The sequence below is a fragment of the Vigna radiata genome, chromosome 1, assembly GCF_000741045.1.
Source record: "Vigna radiata var. radiata cultivar VC1973A chromosome 1, Vradiata_ver6, whole genome shotgun sequence".
NCBI lineage: Eukaryota > Viridiplantae > Streptophyta > Magnoliopsida > Fabales > Fabaceae > Vigna > Vigna radiata.
The window spans coordinates 5,736,953-5,758,601 of NC_028351.1; the positions used below are offsets into that span (position 1 = coordinate 5,736,953).

The 21,649-nt window shown below is 33.7% G+C and overlaps 4 protein-coding genes across 5 annotated transcripts; 1 reads left to right on the plus strand and 3 right to left on the minus strand.

Moving 5' to 3' along the window:
* The first annotated feature begins 2,698 nt into the window (after positions 1–2,698).
* LOC106775024 (2-oxoglutarate-Fe(II) type oxidoreductase) lies at positions 2,699–6,830 on the plus strand. 2 transcript variants are annotated; one of them, XM_014662053.2, is made up of 11 exons: positions 2,699–2,800; positions 2,867–3,062; positions 3,566–3,664; positions 3,780–3,831; positions 4,362–4,483; positions 4,632–4,732; positions 4,817–4,875; positions 5,336–5,392; positions 5,631–5,676; positions 6,152–6,231; positions 6,387–6,830. In XM_014662053.2, the coding sequence occupies exons 1-11, from the start codon at positions 2,711–2,713 to the stop codon at positions 6,475–6,477; spliced, it is 993 nt and encodes a 330-aa protein (XP_014517539.1). In that variant the 5' UTR covers positions 2,699–2,710; the 3' UTR covers positions 6,478–6,830. The 2 variants fall into 2 exon arrangements, 1 of the variants encoding a protein (XP_014517539.1); XR_002668390.1 differs by lacking the exons at positions 6,152–6,231; positions 6,387–6,830 and having other exon boundaries at positions 5,336–5,490; positions 5,631–5,666.
* Positions 6,831–7,000: 170 nt separating this feature from the next.
* Positions 7,001–9,202, minus strand: LOC106767576 (pentatricopeptide repeat-containing protein At4g21065). Its single transcript, XM_014652502.2, has one exon. It carries the CDS (start codon positions 9,200–9,202, stop codon positions 7,496–7,498), a length of 1,707 nt encoding a protein of 568 aa, XP_014507988.1. The 3' UTR covers positions 7,001–7,495.
* A 442-nt stretch (positions 9,203–9,644) lies between these two features.
* LOC106772991 (NADP-dependent malic enzyme) lies at positions 9,645–14,352 on the minus strand. The gene is made up of 19 exons (XM_014659653.2): positions 14,038–14,352; positions 13,482–13,602; positions 13,271–13,345; positions 12,904–13,055; positions 12,715–12,820; positions 12,510–12,575; positions 12,244–12,339; positions 12,099–12,170; positions 11,933–12,016; positions 11,757–11,855; positions 11,449–11,496; positions 11,296–11,349; positions 11,085–11,183; positions 10,915–11,004; positions 10,746–10,823; positions 10,546–10,620; positions 10,364–10,454; positions 10,031–10,159; positions 9,645–9,924 (listed from the first exon to the last, which is right to left on the minus strand). The coding sequence occupies exons 1-19, from the start codon at positions 14,187–14,189 to the stop codon at positions 9,836–9,838; spliced, it is 1,776 nt and encodes a 591-aa protein (XP_014515139.1). The 5' UTR covers positions 14,190–14,352; the 3' UTR covers positions 9,645–9,835.
* Positions 14,353–17,793: 3,441 nt separating this feature from the next.
* LOC106773609 (SNW/SKI-interacting protein) lies at positions 17,794–20,053 on the minus strand. The gene has a single exon (XM_014660332.2). It carries the CDS (start codon positions 19,934–19,936, stop codon positions 18,101–18,103), a length of 1,836 nt encoding a protein of 611 aa, XP_014515818.1. The 5' UTR covers positions 19,937–20,053; the 3' UTR covers positions 17,794–18,100.
* Positions 20,054–21,649: the final 1,596 nt, after the last annotated feature.

The window sequence follows — 21,649 nt, forward strand, 5'->3', positions numbered from 1 at the left end:
TCCATTCTGAGGCTTGTTTGTTTGGTCGCTAGAGTACTAAAACAGGCTTAACATCTTTGCATTTTTCTCTTTTACCAGATTTCCTCCCATCTTATTCCAGGACTACCTGACTCAACGCTACAAGGACACTCATGCTGATCTGAAATTTACAAGAAACAGCAAGCTTGAATAGTCAACCTTTGGAACTGAACAGCCTAGTGTTTTTTCACAAAAGCACTCACTTACACTGATTTGGATATTTACCTTAAACAAGAAGCTTAGGAAGTTTTTTGCTTTTGGAGCTAAGTAGCCAGGAAATTTTGAACTGCATATTGTTTTAGAGACAACAGCATCATATGTTAAACATGTTATTTAGATTTTGTTGGGATAGTCCTGGGGAAAGGGTGGGAAGATAGCTACATGGTTTGGTATTTATTGCTACAGCTAAAAGAAAAACATGAATGAAATCAAAAGCTCTTTCTTTCAAAAGTTACCTCCTAAAGCATTAGATGAAAAAGCAAAGAGAAGAAAAGCATTTTTGTGGAAAGGTTAGAAGATTTTACATGTACAATTTGAAAAAGGGTAAAATTGGAAATTTATTTATTTGAGAATACAGGAAGAAAGTTATGGAGGGGGCAGAAAAAAAAGCTGCCCATGTTTAGGCCCATCTGAGGTGTATTGGGTTTGAAGGCCCGTATCATTTAAAATTTGTAAAATATTTTTTTAAATATTTATGGATATTCACTAATATACGTAAGCTTTAAAATATTTACAATAGATAATGTTTTTTTATTACAAATCAAGTAATAAGTAGATATTATTGGTGTGTGCCTATATTCAACCAAACTATTACCTTCATATTTTAGATTAAAAATAATATTAATCTCTTATGTAAATTATATAAATTGAATTTATGATTCATTTCTTAATCACAATTCAAAAACATGAAAATTACTATCTATATAAAGTACTTGACTTATGATTATTATGAGTTAATTAGTTATACTCTCTTTTAATTAGTATTCGATAGTACAATTTACTTTCCATTCTTTTTAATTGAGAAAAACAAAGGACTCGTAACATTTTTTTTAATAATGTTTTGAAAATAAACTATCTATTATTATTTTATTATTTTATATATTTAAAACGGATTAAAAAAATTATTAAAAACTTTTTCTGAAAACAAAATACATTTCTTAAAGAAACACGTTTTCATTATAAAAAAGCTAGTCTTATAATGTGTATTGGTTCAGTTATTTGTCACTGTTTTTCCCTCTATAGTTAGTATACATTGCATCCCGTTAGGTAAAGCTGATTAGATACCACTGTCTAATAAGGTAGTTAAAGTCTACTTAAAGGTACATGCAAAATTATTAAAATAATCGTTTATTTTAATTGGGTGAGAAATTATATAAGGCATGTTCTACTAATTTTTGTTACAAAAAGTCTTTTTAACAACTTTTTAAAAATTTGTTCACAACACATACATGATAATTTGTGATTAGTCCGTTTCAAATATTTTTTTTAAATATATTTAAATAGACCAATAGAATGGTAACACGTATTCTGTTGTAAAAAATTGTTAAAATATTATTTTTTTAGTGTCAATGAAATAAGAATTTAAAAGTAAACTGGTAACTCATTTGACACAATATTCAATAATTATTGTTGTTTATTTAATGATAAAAAAATTTCTTTCCCAAAATTGTTTGGATTCGTGATTACATACACCAAGTTATTTATTTATTATTACTCTTATCATTATTTCATTAATAAAAGGAATAATATATTATTGATTTCAATAAACCATTTAATAGAAATTAATTATTCCTATACCACATTGGTTATAAATTAGACAATCAACCATTAAATTAATTATAAATTAGATGGTTAATTATTAATTAAAAGATCAAACTAAATTATTGTGAAAACTAAACCAATCAGTCATTTATCAAAATAATTAAACAATGATAAATTTTAAATCTTTGTTAATTATAAATCAATTTTAAATTTATTTTAATAATATAAATTTATCTTTTTATACACAATAGCAAAAAAATTGTGGCCACGTAAATCAGAAAAAATGAGTTAATAAAAAAGGTACTTAAAGTGTCCAAAAAAGTGCAGCATGTGTTGATTGATTTGATATGTGGCGTCCATATAGCCTCTCGTCACTGTTATACGCATGCATGCCATACCAAATTTTAAACTATTATTTAATTAATGTTTTAAATTACTAAGTTTTCTTGAATGATAAATAAGTATTTAGTACAAACTTTATATTATATTTTTCTAATACATGTTTTTCATTTATTCAAGATATAAAATCTTGAAAAACTATAGTTTGAGGTTTAATCATACATATTTAAATGAGTAAATATTAATCAAATAATAATCTTGAGTTATTTTGTTAATCATGATAAAACTTATTTACTTCGCTTAAATATATTTTATAATATATTTGTTTCCACTTTTTTGCCACTTGCATATAATAAAAATGAAAATATAAATTTAAATAAATAATAGTATTTCCGTTGTTTTCTAAAAGGACTAATAATAATCATATTTTATCTATCACCTATCACCCACTATCTACACCTTTAGTCAAATGTTTCCGCAACCATATAAATATATAAACAATGTAAAGAAAAAAACATTAAATAAATAAAACTCTTCATTTCAATTTAAATAACTATATATATATGATCTGGATAAGGATAAAATACCAAACATGGGAAGACAGAGCACACAATTCTCTGCCCTCAACTGCATCGACCTATCCAACTCCGACATCAACCAATCCGTTCGTTTACTCAAACAGGTTTGCTCTTTTCCTCTGTTTCATCTCTCTGTTTTTTTGTGATCTTATGTTGTTGTTTTGTTTCAGGCGTGCTTGGATTCGGGTTTTTTCTACGTTGTCAACCATGGCATTAGCCAGGAATTCATGCACGAGGTTTTTGCACAGAGCAAGAAGTTTTTCTCTCTTCGCCTCGAGGAAAAGATGAAGATTCTCAGGAATGAAAAACACAGGGGATATACCCCTGTTCTTGATGAGCTTCTTGATCCTGAAAATCAACTTCTTGGTATGTATGCAGTACCCATTTGGATTTTTCTGCATGTTTGCATGGATTCCACCACCCTGTTTTCTTATTCTTCTTCTTCATGATTCTGAACGGAAAAGACTTAGACGGTTGCTTTTGGTGTTACTGTCTTGTCAGAATTGAAGTTTTGCATGTATAATCTATATTGATATTGATGTTTGATGCAAACATTTGTCACGCATTACCGAAATAAAACGTCAATTCTAATTGGAAATCAACACAAAAGAGTATAGAAAGAACTGTATCTTAGTTTTGATCAAACCGAACAAAACATAAGGTCAGTTAATTACGTGCTTATAGTGTTGCCTTTCTNCCAAAATTGAAGCTTTGCATAAAAGATCTATGTTGATGTTTCATGTANGCCTTTACTGTGCAAAGTATTACAATAAATTCTAATTGTAAAGCACTAGAAGTTTTGAAATAACCATGTACAAGGTTTTTGTCTTTCAAAACCTTAATAACCTCTTCTCTGCTTGGATAAATAGGAGACTATAAAGAGGGGTATTATATTGGAGTTGAAAAAGCTGAAGATGACCCAGAATCGAAGAAGCCTTTCTATGGTCAGAATAGATGGCCTTCACCAGGTAAAAGAGCCAAGTTTTCAGTCTTCGTGGCTTTTGGAGACAAAATGTCTGTTTTCTACCAATTGAGTCTTCCAACATTTTGGATTTTATTTTCTTGAACTTTTTTCCTATGCAGATGTTTTGCCGGGGTGGAGGGAGACCATGGAAAAGTTCCATCGAGANACATTGTACGTTTTACTGATGGTTTTTTCGTTTATTTTTGTCATAAGATACTATCTCAGCTCAGCTAGTATGTTTTTTGATCATCTGTGTTGCATGTGAAACTAGTTAATAGATGAAGTAAGACTTTGAATTGCAGTTATGATTTTGACATTTTTTTATAATTCAGACATGTGCTACCGGTGCAGTCACTCTACTGTCTTGAACATTATGTTTTGCTCGAAATCATGATCATTGACTGTTTTCTAAAACCCTGACATGGAGCAGTGTTTGGTTTTCATTTCAACAAAAAGATTTCCATTGTGTTTCTTGTTGGCTGTTCTTCCTCTCCCTGGTGGGAGGGGATGAATTTCTGACTTTTTTTATTTTATTCTATTGTCAATGTTATTACTCCCTTCCCATGAAGGAAGCTATAGATCATGTTTAACTGCTTTGGTTGTTCATATGGACTCAAATTCTGCATTAGGAGAAAAGGGCTTCAATTTTTTTATATTTTTTCTGTAGTAATTTGTTCTGCCTGTTTTGTTGGGTAATCCAGAGAAGTGGGGAAAGTTGTTGCAAAGATAATAGCCCTTGCACTTGATTTGGAGGAAAATTTTTTTGACCAGCCAAAAATGTTCGGAGAGCCAATTGCAACTCTGCGTTTGCTGCACTATGAAGGTATTGTATGTGATATTCTTGGAAAGAAGTATTGTAATACTAATGTAGAAAGTCACAAATTCNGAACCAGTACCACGTGGTCACTGTGTCTGGTACAATTGCAAAGAAAAAAAACTTACACGGTTGTATTCATCTACCTTCAATGAAGGTCAAATCTCAGACCCCTCGAAAGGAATATATGGAGCTGGTGCTCATACTGACTTTGGTTTTATTACACTGTTGGCAACAGATGATGTTTCAGGCCTTCAAGTAAGAAAGCAAATGATATTTTTTCTTCAATATTACAAAAATTTGTGTGTTCTGAAGTTAGAGGAACAATGTCTTTCATTGTAGATATGCAAGAATAGGGATGCTAAACCTCAGATATGGGAGGATGTGGCACCATTGAAGGGGTTAGTCCATATGTCATTGTAGCTTTTATTTCTATTTGCATGCAACGCAGTTGTGAGAATCCTTATTTCTTCATCCCTACGATTTATTTCATGAGTTAATTTCTAAACTTCTTCAGACACTCCCTTGTTCTTTCAAGATTATTTTATCCTGGATTTGTTTATGTAGTCAGTTTTTGTCATTCATACAAATCTATTGATGGGATGATGTGAGAAGCCATACTATTCATTTGATAGTATCACTAGCACGCACAAAACAATTCATTCATTGTAAAATTACACTTATCTGGACAACTGATATATTTCTGAAATTTTAGTTCTTTTTTAGCTGTATTATGCCAATTACTAAGCATAATTGGCTGCAAAGACAAGAAGTATATATGCTACTAGGTTTTAACTTTATTACCTTTGTCATGCCCTTCTGAATTATATTACATTATCTGACAGACTGCTTATATTGCAGAGCCTTCATTGTGAATCTTGGTGACATGCTNGAGCGCTGGAGCAACTGTGTTTTCAAGTAAGAAATCTTTCCCACTTTTGAATATTTCTAATTTTGAATGAAGGCAGGCATACTTCTGAGATTAGAGAAATTCAAAAGACAGATATTGATTTCTGTTATGAGCTACTGCTACTACTATTCTCTAGAGAAAATTGTAAGCTTCAGTAGAAGCTTATACACAAGGAATTTGTGATTAGTAGTGCATTTTTTTCTTTGAATTTTTGTAATAAACAAATTACGTTGTATTTATGCTCAGGTCCACACTGCACAGAGTTCTAGGAAATGGTCANGAAAGATATTCTGTAAGCCCCAGCTTTTTTTACTCTTTACCTTCTGTCATTTATATTCATAGCAATATCGGTATTAAATTGTTTAATACATAATATANTTAGCCTCCCTAAAGACCTCGATATTTATTTTATATCTCAGTACTTATCTGGTCAAAATATAAATAGTATTTCAATATTTATCTTGTGGTCTTGTGGTTCTCCATTATCTTCTGCCATCATTGGAATTCATAATGCTAAGGAAAATTATTGGCTACTGCTTACAGCCACCAGGATTGACTTCTGTCACGGTCGTTGGTTTTTCCAGCACAGTCGGTCTTCCCCTTTTTTTATTCATTGATAGCGACAATATGAACCACCACTATGTTATTATATTCCAAAATTTGGTCTCTTTCTTGATTATGGATCTATGTATATCATATCAGTTTTAACTTGCAAAGCTTGGCAAAATCATGCAACATGCTCATCACTGTGCTGTTTACTTTTACAGATTGCATACTTCTTGGAGCCAAGTCATGACTGTCTAGTAGAGTGCTTGCCAACCTGCAAATCTGATAGTAATCCTCCTAAGTAAGTTAAACATGCCATCTAAAAATTAGCAGCATAGTGTATGTTNGAAAGTTAATCTCACATTCAGATTCCATCCTTCCATTCTGAGGCTTGTTTGTTTGGTCGCTAGAGTACTAAAACAGGCTTAACATCTTTGCATTTTTCTCTTTTACCAGATTTCCTCCCATCTTATGCCAGGACTACCTGACTCAGCGCTACAAGGACACTCATGCAGATCTGAACATTTACAAGAAACAGCAAGCTTGAATAGTCGACCTTTGGAACTGAACAGCCTAGTGTTTTTTTCACAAAAACACTCACTTACACTGATTTGGATATTTACCTTAAACAAGAAGCTTAGGAAGTTTGCTTTTGGAGCTGAGTAGCCAGGAAATTTTGTACTGCATTTAGAGATAACAGCATCATATGTTAAACATGTTATTTAGATTTTGTTGGGATGGTCCTGGGGAAGGGGTGGGGAGATAGCTATATGGTTTGGTATTTATTGCTACAGCTAAAAGAAAAACATGAATGAAATCAAGCGATGTATTTTTTTATTCAGCCCAATGCTGGGAATAGGATATGAAGAAAAAAAATTAGAATTGTTTCTAGTCAATAAATATACTTTGCAAACAAAAGTTTATGTTTTACTGAACTTTGTTATAGTGTTTGTATTTCTCCAAATGCTTTACACAATCGTATTCTTTTTAAGCATCAATGTTTTTTGTGGACGAGGTAGTACGAAAGTGCGAATGTGTTGGTGATAGAATGTGAAATGATGTTGAAATTGTGTGGGGTTCCATTGAAAGAGGGAAAGAAACTGTTTTTTTTTTTTTTTTTTGTGAATGGTGTGATCAGGGTGGTCCAGAAGCCAATTTGGTTTCTTTTTCAGACACGTGCAGAAACATCCAAATCTTACGTGACTGTCCCCAAATACTTATCCTATTTGGATACCTATTAATGAAGTATGCAAAATTGTGGATAGAGAGAGAGAGAAAGATATAGAATGGCCCTGTCAAGAGATTATGGAAAAGTGGGTGTTCAAAAATTAAGTCTTTTGCTTTAAAGAAAGCATTTCAATCCCAAAACAACGTGCCAATCCATTAGATTAATGATTTAATAAATAAAGCTAAAAATTAGTATTTGGTAATAAACTGAATTTATTTATATACTGAACACTGACTTTGAGTGATTAGGATGCGAATGCTAGCCTTGCAATTTATGGAATCATATATAATCGCAGAAGCTAGTAAAGCTTGAATTTTGACATTTGAACATGATTAACTTACCAAAAATCTCTGCAAGAGCATGATCCCTTGCTAAAATGGTGGAATCGACTTCGATCCCTTATGACAATATATCTATCGAAGAAACTTGAAACGTGCTTCATGAAACTATGACAGTCATAACAAATCCTAAGATTCTTAATGACCCTAATGGTCTTTCTATCCCTATGATAAAGAAGAACAAAAGCCACTGCTAATTTCTCACTGTGATAGCCCAGACAATGCTCTTTCTCTTCCTCTTGAATGTCATGCAGCACATTAGACGTAATAGGGGTGTAACCTCCAAGTTTTACCGTGTCAATAATCGAACCTAAAAATCTTGTAATCTCCTCCCACTTCGGGTGAGAATTATCTCCAGACAAAAACTCATGAACCACTTGATCAACGTGAACCAAACTATGGCCAGGCTCCTTCACAATCCTACCCTCCTTCATAGAATTTCTCACCCCCTCCTTCTCAACCCATTTACCAACTCCACCATAAGCGTTTGACAAAAGCACATAATCACCATCATGATAAGGGTCCAACTCCTTGATCCTCTCTCTGGCCTTCTCAGCCAGCCCAAGATGATTGTGATTCACACATGCCCCAAGCAAGGTCCTCCAAATAACCGAATTTGGCTTAACAAGCATCCCCTCCACAAACTCAAAAGCTTCAACCATCATGCCTGCGCGGCCAAGAAGATCAACCATACAACCATAATGCTCAAGTCCCGGTGCAACCCCATACTTACTCCACATGCTCTCAAAAACCCTCCGCCCCTCCTCCACAAGCCCACCATGACTACAAGCCACCAATGCACCCATAAAGGCAACAAGATCAGGCTTCAAACCAGACTCCACCATATCATAAAAGGCCTCTAAAGCCTCCCTACCACGTCCATGAACAGCAAGCCCGTTAATCAGCGCGGTCCACGTTACCACATTCCTGTGAGGCATTTCATCAAACACCTTAACAGAACGATCAATGTCCCCGCATCGAGAATACATGTCAATAAGTGCAGTACCTAATGGAACAGTAAGGCTGAGTCCAGTTCTGGAAATAAAAGCGTGAACCCAGATACCTAATTCCAAGGCACCCAAGCTGGAAACAGCAGATAGCACACTAAGCATGATGACCCCATCGGGTAGGATATGACTCTGGCAGAGCTGCATTTGTTGGAAAAGCGTAAGGGCTTCATCGGGGAATCCTTGTTTGGCAAAAGATGATATTAAAGAGGACCATGAGACCAAGTCTGGGTGGGAGATTTCGTCGAACAGTTTAAGGGAGAGGTGGAGGGAGGCGGAGGAGGTTCCGTAGGAGTTTATAAGGGCGTTTTGGACGTAGATGGAGGAGTTGAAACCGAGCTTGAGAACGATGGAGTGGATGTTGTGGGGGTTTAGTTTGGAGGTTTTGAGAATGAAGGGGAAGGTGAAGTGATCCAAGGGGATATTGGTGCGGTGCATGTGGGAGAACAGGGCGAGGGCGAGGGAGGGAGCGTGAACTGCCACGTGGCGGATGATGGCGTTGAAGAGGAAGGTGTCGCCGGAGACCGGGAAACGGAGGAGCACGGAGGCGGCGTAACGGGCGGTGTCGGGGGGTGATGATGAGTTGGCACAGTGGAGAATGAAGGCACGCAGGGAGAGAGGGTTCTGGTGTTGTCCTCGTTTGATTAGCGTGGCGTGTAGCTTGTACACTCTCTTCATGTTGGAATGATATCTAGCCATCTCCTCGCTCCACTTCTCTGCATTTTCTCATCAATTCATTCTATTTCGCTCTGCGCATTCATTCTCATTCAATATGGGTCCCTTTCATTTGGTCTGTTGTTTGAACAATCTGCTTAAATCTCGTTCCCATTCATTTGGTTTGTTATTTGGGCAGTCTCGTTTCACTCGCGGTTTGGGTGCATTTGAGGTGTTCGACGGTTGGTGTGTGAGAATTTTCCAATGTATGTGTTTATTCTCGTGAGTTCAGGCAGGTTTCAGGCCACTTTCAGTGTTTTGTGCGTTATAAGGTAACATTTTTTTTAAATTTATTTCATATTTATACAAGTAAATATTAAAATTGATTAAATAGAAGTAGAATGTGGTGCCATTATATTAATTACATGAATCAGTTGTTGAAAACTATTGAATGGTAACGTTTACGGAGCTAGCCATGGGCATGGCATGAGATGAAATTTAGATTTCATAATATAAAGCATTATGTTTATTACAGCCAAAGCCAGTGATTACATAACAAAAGCATAATTCACCAGTAGTTTTGGTGATTACATAACAAAAAGCATAAAACCACTCACATATGCCACCTACACATTCATGTTTATTACAGCCAAAGTTAACAATGATTTGCTCCGTAATTCACCTATAGTTTCGGTACACAGGAGAATACATGCAACTCTGGGCATACTTCACAAGATTCTCAGGACGAGGGAGACGTGTAGCCAAGCCTAAAAGAAAGTTTAACACAATTGTTAGTCTCAAAACATGTCAAATGTTAGCTGAAATTGTTGTAAACTAGAACAAAGCATGAGAGTTGTGATGATGAGCACAAACCTAGCTCATATGCCCTGGCAGCAACACCTGCGGCTATGTTAGCTGAAATTGTTCTGATGTCAGAGAATGGTGGATAAATCAAGCCCTTTTCATAGTTCTCCTCAGTCACTAGTTTAGCCAAGGCTTCCGCTGCATATATATCAATAATGTTGAGAGTTAAGTTGTGAAGTTTACAAGATCCAAAACCATTATTAAGATCTTAGCATTGCCAACACACAATAAAAGAAAATGTGCAGTTGAAGAAGCTTGAGAGAATGAAACAAAGAGGATAGAAAGAACAGAACATCACAAAACATCATGTCTGTTGGATGTTTTAATTTGTTGTCCACTTACATGCTGCAAGAAGCATATCATCATGAACTCGGATTGCTCCAGAGATTACCAATCCCAAACCAAAACCAGGGAAAATGTAAGCATTGTTGGCCTGAATAGACAAGACAAGACTTGACATGATTCTTTGTTGTATAACCAAATAGAAGAGTAACTGGTAATGAATATGAAGAGGATTGCAAAACCTGGCCTGAATAGTACACTTTTCCCTTGTATTCTATAGGATCAAATGGACTTCCACTAGCAAAAATTGCACGACCCTGTGTTTTGAAGACAAGCAAAGATAAGTTATGGAAGTTACTATTGCAAATAAGGCATCCTTTTGCATCAAATCAAAGAACTCTTTCAACCAATTCAAGAAACAAATAAGGTTGTCTTATTTTACCTCACTCCATTGGTAAGCCTCTTCAGCTGTACACTCAGATTGTGATGTTGGATTAGAGAGAGCCAAAATAAGAGGTTTCTGCAGGGAAGGCATGATCGAGACACAGTTTCTATTTAAGATTGTCTATCTAAAGAAGCACACAAATTATCACATGCAAGAGAGAGTTTACTTCATTGATGGAAGACAAAGCTTCAATTACTTCCTTTGTAAATGTTTTTCCCACTCCTGATGATCCAACCAAAACTGTAGGTTTGATTACCTGAAGATGTAGACTGATTAAGGACAGACACTCATCAAAATACAACCTACTGCAAGTTATAAACAGACATATTTTGACACCTTAACAGCTTCTAAGAGAGTGTCAACAGGCTCATGTTCATGAGCCCATGGCTTCTTGAAATGTTGAAGTGAATGCTTTCTTGAACTAACAATCAAACCCTGAAAGAGAAAAAGGAAATGTATGTATTCCAGAAACTTAAATTATTAAGACAACAAATAACAAATTAAAATAAAATGTATTTTCATGGAAGCCTATCATGCTTTTTACTACCTTTGAATCGACAAGCCATATCTTCTTGCGAGTCTCCTCTATAGGTGTCTTTGTCTGCTCAAGAAATAAGTAAAAGAAAATCAGCAATTTCGATTTTAAAACTAACTAAAAAAACAACTTGGCCACTGCAAAAATAAATAAATAGCTATTCACCTGCTTTGATGTTTCGAGAGCTATAAGTTCTGCTATTCCTGTACCTGCCTGAAAACATGACAGAACATAAATTGGACAGACTAATTTTCCAGTTGCAGACAACAGGTGATGTGAGAGACTGTGCATGCACATGCCTCAAAACAAGAATACATATAAAAAATAAAGGGGTATTGAAAACTAAAATCATATTTAACTCTTAAAAGTTTTCATAACTAAATACTACTTATTCTATTCCACTGGTTCTTTCCCTTTGCTTCAGCTTCAGGGAAAGATTGTATACATAATAATTCAGAAAAGGGTCAAAATACCTCTCCAGCACCAAGGAACAAGAATGTGTGGTCAGCCAGAGTACCACCAATAAGCTTCAAGGCTGCCACAACCCCAGCAAGTACCACAGATGCAGTTCCCTGAGACAACAATGCATTAATAATTAGAACATAAAAATCTGCAAGATGTAGATGTCATCCTTTATCCAACTTAGTACCTGAATATCATCATTGAAAACAAGATGAGTTGTACCATATTTTGCAAGCAACTCAAAAGCGTTGTGGTTCGCAAAATCTTCAAACTGCAGAACAACAATCTTAAATAGTCTGATACTACATTGAATGAATTCAGAAATGTTAAGAATCATGCAAAAAATTTGAAACCTGTATAAGAACTTTTTCTCCGTAGTTTTGCTTGACAGCAGTCATGAACTCATGCAGAAGTTCGGAATATTCCTAAGGAGAATGCAGAAACCAAGTTAAGAAAATGATGCTAATAAAAGCTACATTACAAGTTAGTTATACCAACCTGCCCAGTTGCCCTCTTTTGTCTAAGCCCGATGTAAAACTCATCATTCAGTAATTTCTCGTTGTTTGTTCCCACATCAATCGTAATAGGCAAACACTAGCCACAAAAGATGAAAACATCACAACACAACTCACAAAAAGTGAATTTGATTACTTTATTACTCAATTAATGAAGTTGTTGATGTTAAATGTTCAAAAAAGACAAAGGAGACATGTCTTGATATAAATCATATAATGAGAATAACAGAAAATATGTAGAATTCTTACTGCTGATGGACGAACTCCTCCTAATGCTGTGTACAAGGCCAATTTACCAACAGGAATTCCCATCCCCTAAACCACATTCAACATCATTATGTAAAGATCAAATCATCTACTGTCATAATATATCTATATATTTCTTCATAACTTGAGTCATAGTTTTTCATATCAGGAATTTGATTCCCTGGTGGAAATAGTCTAAGTCAAATACCTGACATCCAAGATCCCCAAGTCCCAAAATTCGTTCACCATCTGTTACAACAATAACTTGAATACTCTTTTCGGGCCAGTTTTTCAACACCTCAAGTATCTTTCCCCTGAAAAAGTTCAACAACTCAGTGACCCTGCATCAAATGTAGCCCAAAATTTCATACAAGCAGATGAATAAAGAAATGTATACTTCTCTTTCAAACTTATGAAAAGACCCTGAGGACGCTTGAAGATGCTCCCATATTTCTGGCAGGCCTCACCAACAACAGGAGTATACACAATTGGGAGCAGTTCCTCAACATTGTCAACTAGAAGTTTGTAAAACAGCCTTTGATTTGTCTCCTGTGTACCAGCAAACATGTTTCACTTTTCAATTTTCAGAACTACAGAAATGCTTTATTTTCATTTTCACTTTTCATGGATAGAAGAAACAGCACTAGTATAAAATATTTGCAATCATATGCCACTTCATGCGCCACATATCAAAGGGTACCCACATCATGAACAAGACAAACTTAACCACAAACATGGAAGATATGATGAGTAGAGAAACCTGCCTGAAGTTCCATCATAGCTATGTACTTCTGCAATGGCACCTGATACTGTCGGAAATTGTTTATCAACTGTTTCTCCTGTAAACAGTAGCAGAAAGAAGTGATTAAAACAAGAGGGAAGGGTCAAAGGGGAAAAAAGCATTTTTTTAATGGAGAAAGTAAACTTAAAAGATTACAAACAAAGATCACAGTTCATCCATCAATTAATGCAAACCTGAAGTTTCTGGGAGGTGATTGTAGGAGGTAATAGTCCACGCAAATAGTGTGCATCTCTCTCTTTCTCAGTGAAAGCAAGCCCCTTGTTGAACTGTGGATCTCTAAGCAAAGAATACCCACTGCAGCACAAAAACATACAGAAACTCAGACCACAATTTCAGCTAAAACAAAAATGACCAAATATAAAAATCACTAGCATTCATATCCTATACATCTTATATATACTGTCTGAATAGTTTTTGTTCATATACACTTAAGAAAGAAGAAAATAAGAACATGATATGAATTAAGTTTCTTTCACAAGCTAGAATCAACTTATGTATTTAACTTCTACACAGACTCACTCATCTAACTTCCTATATGTTATGCATGAAAGTTGTAAGTGGAGGGTGAGAGATTTGTTAAAGTCAACAACTTCAATTTCTGCTAATTAACCACTTTTACTGACAATCTTACAGTCAAGTACAGTGCATACAACTAATGGAAGCCATGAAGCTAAAAACTGAAAATTTGGAAACTAAGAAACACAGATTGAACAAGCTAGAGAGATTGACCTGGCAACTGAGAAAGTCCATGGGGTGACAAGTTGGTCCTCGGTGGCATGATCCTCACCGTAGACATCTTCAACACCACCACTCACGGTTGATCTCGGACTCAGATCAAGCACTGACTCACCATCTCTCAGGGGCTTCAAAATGCTCTCCATTCAACTCACCACTGTCTCTCTGATACAATTATGAACTGTGAAGTGCCAAAAACAATGCCAATGATTCACAATACCACAAGCACTGCTTTTATATACTGGAATGATGACTTTCGATACATAAATAAAGAGAGTCAAGGGAAGAAAAGTAAACAAGTGTTTCTGTCGTTTTCTATTCGGAAAGTGAACCATGTGAACAAATGCACCACTTCTACTTCATTGCATTACTAAATTAATAATTTTTACAGTGCTTCTGCGTTGTTAGATTCAAGTGGACCTATTTAAAATCAAAGGGTTGTTAGCAGAAGAAAAAAGAAATCGAAAACAAGTACTTTTGAATAGTATGTTGGTGATGTTCTATGTCGGGGGAATTTTCATGACTTATATAATACATAACATGATATACATGAAAAGTACGAACTTCCCAATGGTGAATTATATGCAGGACTTATATAATACATAGCATGATATACATGAAAAGCACGAACTTTTCAATGGTGAACTATATGCAGAAAACGTTCATAAAAAATATAACAATGGTGAAAACACTGACAAACACCAAACAACAGAGTTAGAAACAGAATTAGAAAACTTTGTATTTTAATTATTTTTTTCTACTGATTTAATCTTGATGGAGGATATTTCATAGTGGGTGTAAACCAGAAATTTTTGAAATTTTCATATTAAGATTTTATAATATATAGTTAAATATAAATTTCATTTTATAAATTTATTTTTGTAAGATTAAATTACATTGAAAAAAAGAATGAATAAATAGTTAAAATTGTTAACTTGGTAAAATTTATTTTAAAACATCGACACAATTTTATTGTAGGATCTTATCAAAGGGGAAAAGATGAAAATATCAGTCAAAGACAAAAAGAAAAAAAAAATAAAAAGAAAAAAGAAAAAGACAAAAGAAGTGGTTGCAGTCATGTCTGCGCAATAATCCGAGTATCTTGGCAATAATATGGAATAATTGAAACAAAAATAGAATAATTAAGAGGAATATACCGTTATTTATTTGAATATTATTATAAATACATTAAAACCTCAAATTACATTTTTTTTTCTTATTTTATCCTGCATCTTCCATTGAAAAAAAAAAAACAGGACTTTTGTTACGACTATTATAACTTATATTAATCCAAACGATGCTCGTGAAGTTAAATAAAAAGAACAGGACTTAATTATGGTGTTAACTAAACAATTAGGAAATAATTAACTTCTCAATAAACAAAGAATCATTTGTAGAATTCACATTTAATAAATATTTTCATACATATAAATACAAGAATAGGAAAAGAACTTAATTAATTAGTTATACTAAAATAACATACTTATTTTTTTAATATTATCTCCTCCAAGTATCTGTCCAAATTAATGTTAAGTTGTATGAAATTGTCATAATTTGTATAAACAATTTGTGAGATTGTTATAGTTTACATTTTTTAGTAATTATTTTATTGAATAAATATGACTTATTGTTGATCTGAGTCAGAGTGAGTGACCTTATCTTAATGGGTAGAAAAGATAGACAATAATGATGTAGGGTCCCATAAGCACCCTTGTATTGACTTTAAGGAAATTATACACGTTTTCTTTTTTCTTTTGAAAATATTAATAATTGGATCAAAGAAAACATTGGATTAATTTTTTATTTTAAATACAAATTTAAGTAAATAGATTGTTTTATAAGTTATGGAAAATTAATAAATATAATTTGATTTAAGAAAAATTTTAAGATAGTCAAGCTTTGTGAGAAAAATAAAATCATTATACTTTTAATAAAATTGTGGGCACATAATCGTCTTCATTTAATTGTTAAAATATTCATGAAATGTCGTATACAAGTACGACCAAAAATGTCTTCTCAATAAATAATTATAAAATTATGGAAAAAAAATATGTTTCCTTAATCAATAAAAATTTATGGATCAAAGTAACACATTTTCTGAAAGCAACTACATAGTATCTATGAGTGAATGACAAAAGCAATAAATGATACTTCGATTGCTATGTAAAATTACAAGAAAGAAGAAAATTTTCATTCTAGTCCATAGTTCATACAAGTGTGTAATTATTTCTAGTGTATAACTGATTAGACTTTGAAAATTTTAAAAATATGTAAAATTTATCTTTATATATTATATGATAAATATACCGTAAAATCGGACGATAAATTATAGACGAGTGATCAAATTGTCAATTATTATTATCGGGAGACCAAACCGTCTCAGTATCAAGAAATTATCATTAATAATAATCCGTCTGAGTATAAAAAATTATCACTAATAATAATTAGATTAAAATAAAACATAATTATTATCAATTGCATTGTAATTAGAGAGTGTTAATCTAAAACTCATTCTAAAAACTATTACTACAGTAGGTAGTTACATTTGATATACTGATTACTTAAACGATGAAATATTTAGTGAGACAAGTACTCGAATATTCAAAACACAAATAACATAATAAGTAATTGACCCAAAACAATAAAAAAAATAAATTTTTAATATATACATCTTAGCTTCCCTTTATATCTTAATGTAGACAAAATATTTCTTTATATAATATTTCATTTCCTTATTGATCTACGGTTAAACTCCATTTCTTTTATAATTTCCAAACTTTTTTCTACTTAATGCTCCAGTTTTTTAGCCTAACTGATGTTAATTTTAAATTTAAATCTCTTAAATAATATTTTAAATTAAAATCAAATTGCATAAAAATAAATAAATGATATCAACAAGCATTATAAAAATAATATAATATTAATATGTGAAATAATAAAAATAATAATGAGAATTAAATTTTAACTCAATAAAATAAAATAATAAAGATAGAGATACACTATTACCAACCCTAATGTTTCAGGTAATTCTTTCATGATCAAATTATCACCAATCACCAGTGTACACAATTAGGATTTTTAGTCACAATGTTTTCTCCCTATTTTTTAAATTAACGCAAAACTCTTCTTATTTCATCAATATAGTGATTTAAATCTGGACTTTTTATTTTTGTATGATATTAACAAGTATTATTTTCATAAATTCTAAAACTTTTATAATCAATTGGAATATATTTCATAATTTAACATAAAATTGACCCAACTTAATTAATTCAACATGTGTCAGCCCAAAACATGCCCAGCTCATATCCAACCCACAACATTACATTTATTATCTCCACTTGGTTGAATCCGAACATCCTATTGGGTCTGGCCAAAAAATACCATCAACTAAAGTTGACTATAATAAATATAAATATTAATATATTTTTTTTAATTTTAAAAAATTATTTAATATTTAAGTAACTTTTTTAAAAGTTGGTAGTAATTGAAATATTTTATTTAAATAAAAAAATTAAAATTCACTAAATTATTTAGTAGTAATTTGGTGGATTCTAAAGACATGACCACTTCTTAATAAATGAAGATAGTTCCTTCTTAACATATTTATAGCAGATCTTCTGACTTGAAAAAATTGACAATGCCTTGTGGGGTTAAGAATGAACTAACACACTTCAATGACAACAACCTTTGATGAAACCTATTATTAACAATCTAACACAAGTAGCTAATAGAACAAGATTTTCAAACTTGAGATGATAAACAAGTCCAAAGCTTAAGAAAAACCAGACCAAATATATGCCTCCAACAGACAAGTATGATATTACATTTCATTCAATACATAACTTACCTGAAAGATAGACTCTCATAACATCCATAAACAATTTAACAAAAGAGTAAAAAGTGTACAAAAAACAGTTATTTTTCCCCACCTAAACTAGGGGGTTGGAGAAAAACCGAAATGCTAACAGAAGCACATTGTCTTGACCGATCATTTTCATACATACCAACCTCTGGGAATGAGAAACAGGTCATGCATCATCGAATATCATGCTCTCTAATGTCCTCTTTCAAATCCAATGCGAGTCCTACCAGAACCTCCATCGTAACCATCCCGCATCGAAGATCCAGCGCTAGCCCTCATAGTTCCTCCACCACCCACTTTCTCCATGGCCTTCTTACCCTTCTTCACCTCTGTCAAGAACTGATCCAAACCAAACGGATCAGCCTCCTCGTTCTCAAACTCAACCGGCCTATCTCTCGGACCGCTCCTCTCAGAAGCCCCAGCAAACCCTTTATCAGGCTTAAACCTATCAGTCTTCATGATCTTCTCCAACTGCTCATCCGCCCCTCCGTAAGTCTCATCATCAAGATTCTTCTTTGGCCTATACAAGGTCGAGAGAGTAGGCTGTGCAGTAAACAAGCCATTCTCATACACATTGTACTGATCATCAGTGGCAAACCCAGATGAAATCCCCTTATCCTGGTTAAACAGCCTCTCATCATACATAACCTCAGTCCCGGGCTTAGTAGAAGCCATACCAAGAGCAACTTTTTCACTAATATCACGATCCCTGTCACGTGTGATCTTGCTCCTCTTACCCATAGCAGCATCCTTAGCCTCCAATCTCCTTTCCCTCTCCCTCTCCTTCCTCCTCTCCTCGCGAATTTTCTCGCGCTGCAGCCTCTCCTCCCTCTCCTCTCTACTCTCCTTCACAAAACTCCTATCCCTATCTCTCTCCCTCGGATTCTCCTTCTCATGCTCATAATCAACTCTCATATCATCCTCATCAACGGGCACAGCCGCAGGTGGGGCCGGCACAACCCCAATTCTTTCCCCTCCAATTCTCTCCGACCGCGCCTTCTGCGCCAATGCCCTCAACTCTTGCTCTTTCCTCTCCTTCTCCTTCAACATCATCTCCTTCTGCACCTTGGACCTCATTGCAACCGCCTCCCTCGCCTTCTGCTCAGCCACATACAGCGCCTCCGATAACTTGGCAAAATTGTCATTAATCTGAACCTCTTGAAGGCCTCTTCCATCAGCAGCCAGCCTCTTGTCAAGCGGAATAGTGTAACCCTTCGGATTCTTCCAATTCGAAATACACGGCGGGATCTTCCAATCCTGCTGGTCCTTCACTGTCACCGGCCGCGGCGGCGAGTGCATCACAGGCACTGGCGGCGACCCCGACGCCTTCGGCACACGTTTGTGCTTAAACTTCGGAGGCTCAAGCGGATCCACCGGCATCTCAACCATCCTAATCACTCTTTCTTTAGCACCTGAATTGAACGCCGCGGATTGCTGCGAGGGTTTGTATTTTATATACTTTGCGTCAGAATTCTGTTTCGGAACGTTCTTCGGTTGGGCAGCGCTGAGTCTCACGTTCACGATCTTCTCCAGCGCAGCTTTGGTCTCCTGCATCGTTTCCTCGATCTGTTTCTGCGTCTCATCGTCGGAGACGGCGTCCTCGTCATCAGAGTCTTCGTCGTTTTTTAGTATCTTGGGGACGAGGTCCTTCTGCTGCGTGTACACGATTTTGCGCGCGTTTTCATTCTGCTTCACGATGGCATCGTAGGCGACGTTGCCGTGAGCGTCGACGGTGACGGGAAGAATTTTGGATCCAGGTTTCGAGGACCTGTCTCTTCCCATGTCGAGAGGGTACTGTGCGACGTGAATCTCGGGGAACGCGCCGCCATCACCGAAGTCCTCGATTTTGCGGGGAACGAAGCCGGCGCGCTTCAGGTACGGTGGAACGGGCTTCTGGTTGATGGCGGCGGCGGCGGATTTCTCCTCCTCGGAGGAGAAGCGCTGCTTGAACCATGGATCGTTGGTGTGGTCGTAGTAGGTGGTGGAGGAGGATTTCGCAGGAGGAAGTAGCTCCTTCAGAGTGGCCATGGTTCTAATTTCGGAGAAAGATTGAAAATCGAACACCGGAGAAAGATAACCTAGTTTGATTTTTTGGTGTGAAAAATGAAAACCCTAAAATGAAGATTTTGGGGCTTATCTAGACAATTTTATTTTGAAAGAGATTAATTTATAGGCGGTTTTTGTTTCCACCCCTATCTTTTAGCCTATTAAGATAATTACAATTTTTAAAGTAATATCAATAATATAAAATATATTACCAGTAAAATAATTATCATAAATGTCAGTAATAATGTGTGAGATGTAAATTTTTATAAGATGAGTACATAAGCTATTTATTCCCTTTTTTTCTAATTATTAGATTAGCAATTTTATAACACCATCAGTATCATAACTGAAATATTTTTTATATATTGTGTAAGATGAATAATTAATATATTATATAACTAAATGTATAGTAAATAATTTAATCGTGCTTTAAAGTTATTTTATCAATTTTTTTAAAACAATACATCTACGTTAAATATAGAAGTTAATCAATTAATTAAGATAGATAGATAAATGGTTAAAAATAAAATTCAAGTGATAAATAATTTATCTGATATAATAAAAATGATTTTTTTTTCACTTTTAGATATATTATATTATTACATATTCTATCTTTATTTTATTTTTATTTTCTATTTTTAATTAATTCATTATATAAAATTTATGGTTGTAAAACAATATTTTATTTAATGATATTTTTAATAAAACACGAAGAAGTTGTAATTTTAGTTATTGATGGTTATAGATTTTGGTAAGAAAAAAATGGGAGTTAAAAGATTTTAACAACAATAATTAAAGATTTTAACAACATTTTATAACAATATGAAAAAAATGGGAGTTAAAAGATTATAACTCATTTTACCAAGTAGTTAAGAAATTTTAACAACATTTTATAACAATATGTAAACTTAAAAGGCTAGAATAATGAATAACTTCTTTGCTGATTATAAGTTAAAGAATAAAAAGTAATTGTGAAATGAAGATTATTCACCTCATTTATACATTAATCTTGTCTAAGTTTTGTATTATTTAATAAATAATCGTATTATAGTTACACACTATTATTGATTTTCTTATTATGACTAAAGTATTCCTACTTTTATATATTTAAAGATATGAACACACAAAAATACATTTTTAAATTTCACTTATTATGAACAAAACATAAAAATGAACTATCCCTTCTCATTGCCATCCCTTTTCTCGGTTAAACGTCAGTTTATTTGTATTTACTCTATCTAAAAGAATGTTTTCTATGAAAAATAATTGCTGAATTCTACTTAAATATAACTTCTTATCAATATATTTTTTTATATATATATTTTCTTTTACCTTCTGTCCATTAAAATTACTCCTCCTTTAAATAAAAATTCCTTTAATATAACGAAAGAAAGAGATGACAATGATCTCACATTTTCATTTTTCTTTTAAGGATTATAATATATTAATAATTTTTTTAAAATATTTTTTGACTATAAACTATGTATTATTATTTTATTAGTATATATATATTTAAAATGAACTAATCACAAATTATTATATAAACAGTAATAAAAAATTTGTTAAAAAGATATTTTTCTTTAAAATATTCATATTCAAATATATTTTCTGCCATTTTATCAATCTTGACATAACTTTAACCGACTTTCTATAGACAAGCTAATTTTCTGAGTCATTTTTATCAGTCTTTACATA

Bases quoted from the DNA above. Each gene is read 5' to 3' on its own strand.
- LOC106772991 (XM_014659653.2), bottom strand. From the start codon at position 14,189: ATGGAGAGCATTTTGAAGCCCCTGAGAGATGGTGAGTCAGTGCTTGAT. The intron at 11,350-11,448 runs GTGAATAGCTAT...TTTCTTGAGCAG, and splicing joins CTCTCGAAACATCAAAGCAG to ACAAAGACACCTATAGAGGA. The intron at 9,925-10,030 runs GTTTGTGCTCAT...ACTTTCTTTTAG, and splicing joins TGCCAGGGCATATGAGCTAG to GCTTGGCTACACGTCTCCCT.
- LOC106767576 (XM_014652502.2), bottom strand. From the start codon at position 9,202: ATGGCTAGATATCATTCCAACATGAAGAGAGTGTACAAGCTACACGCC.
- LOC106773609 (XM_014660332.2), bottom strand. From the start codon at position 19,936: ATGGCCACTCTGAAGGAGCTACTTCCTCCTGCGAAATCCTCCTCCACC.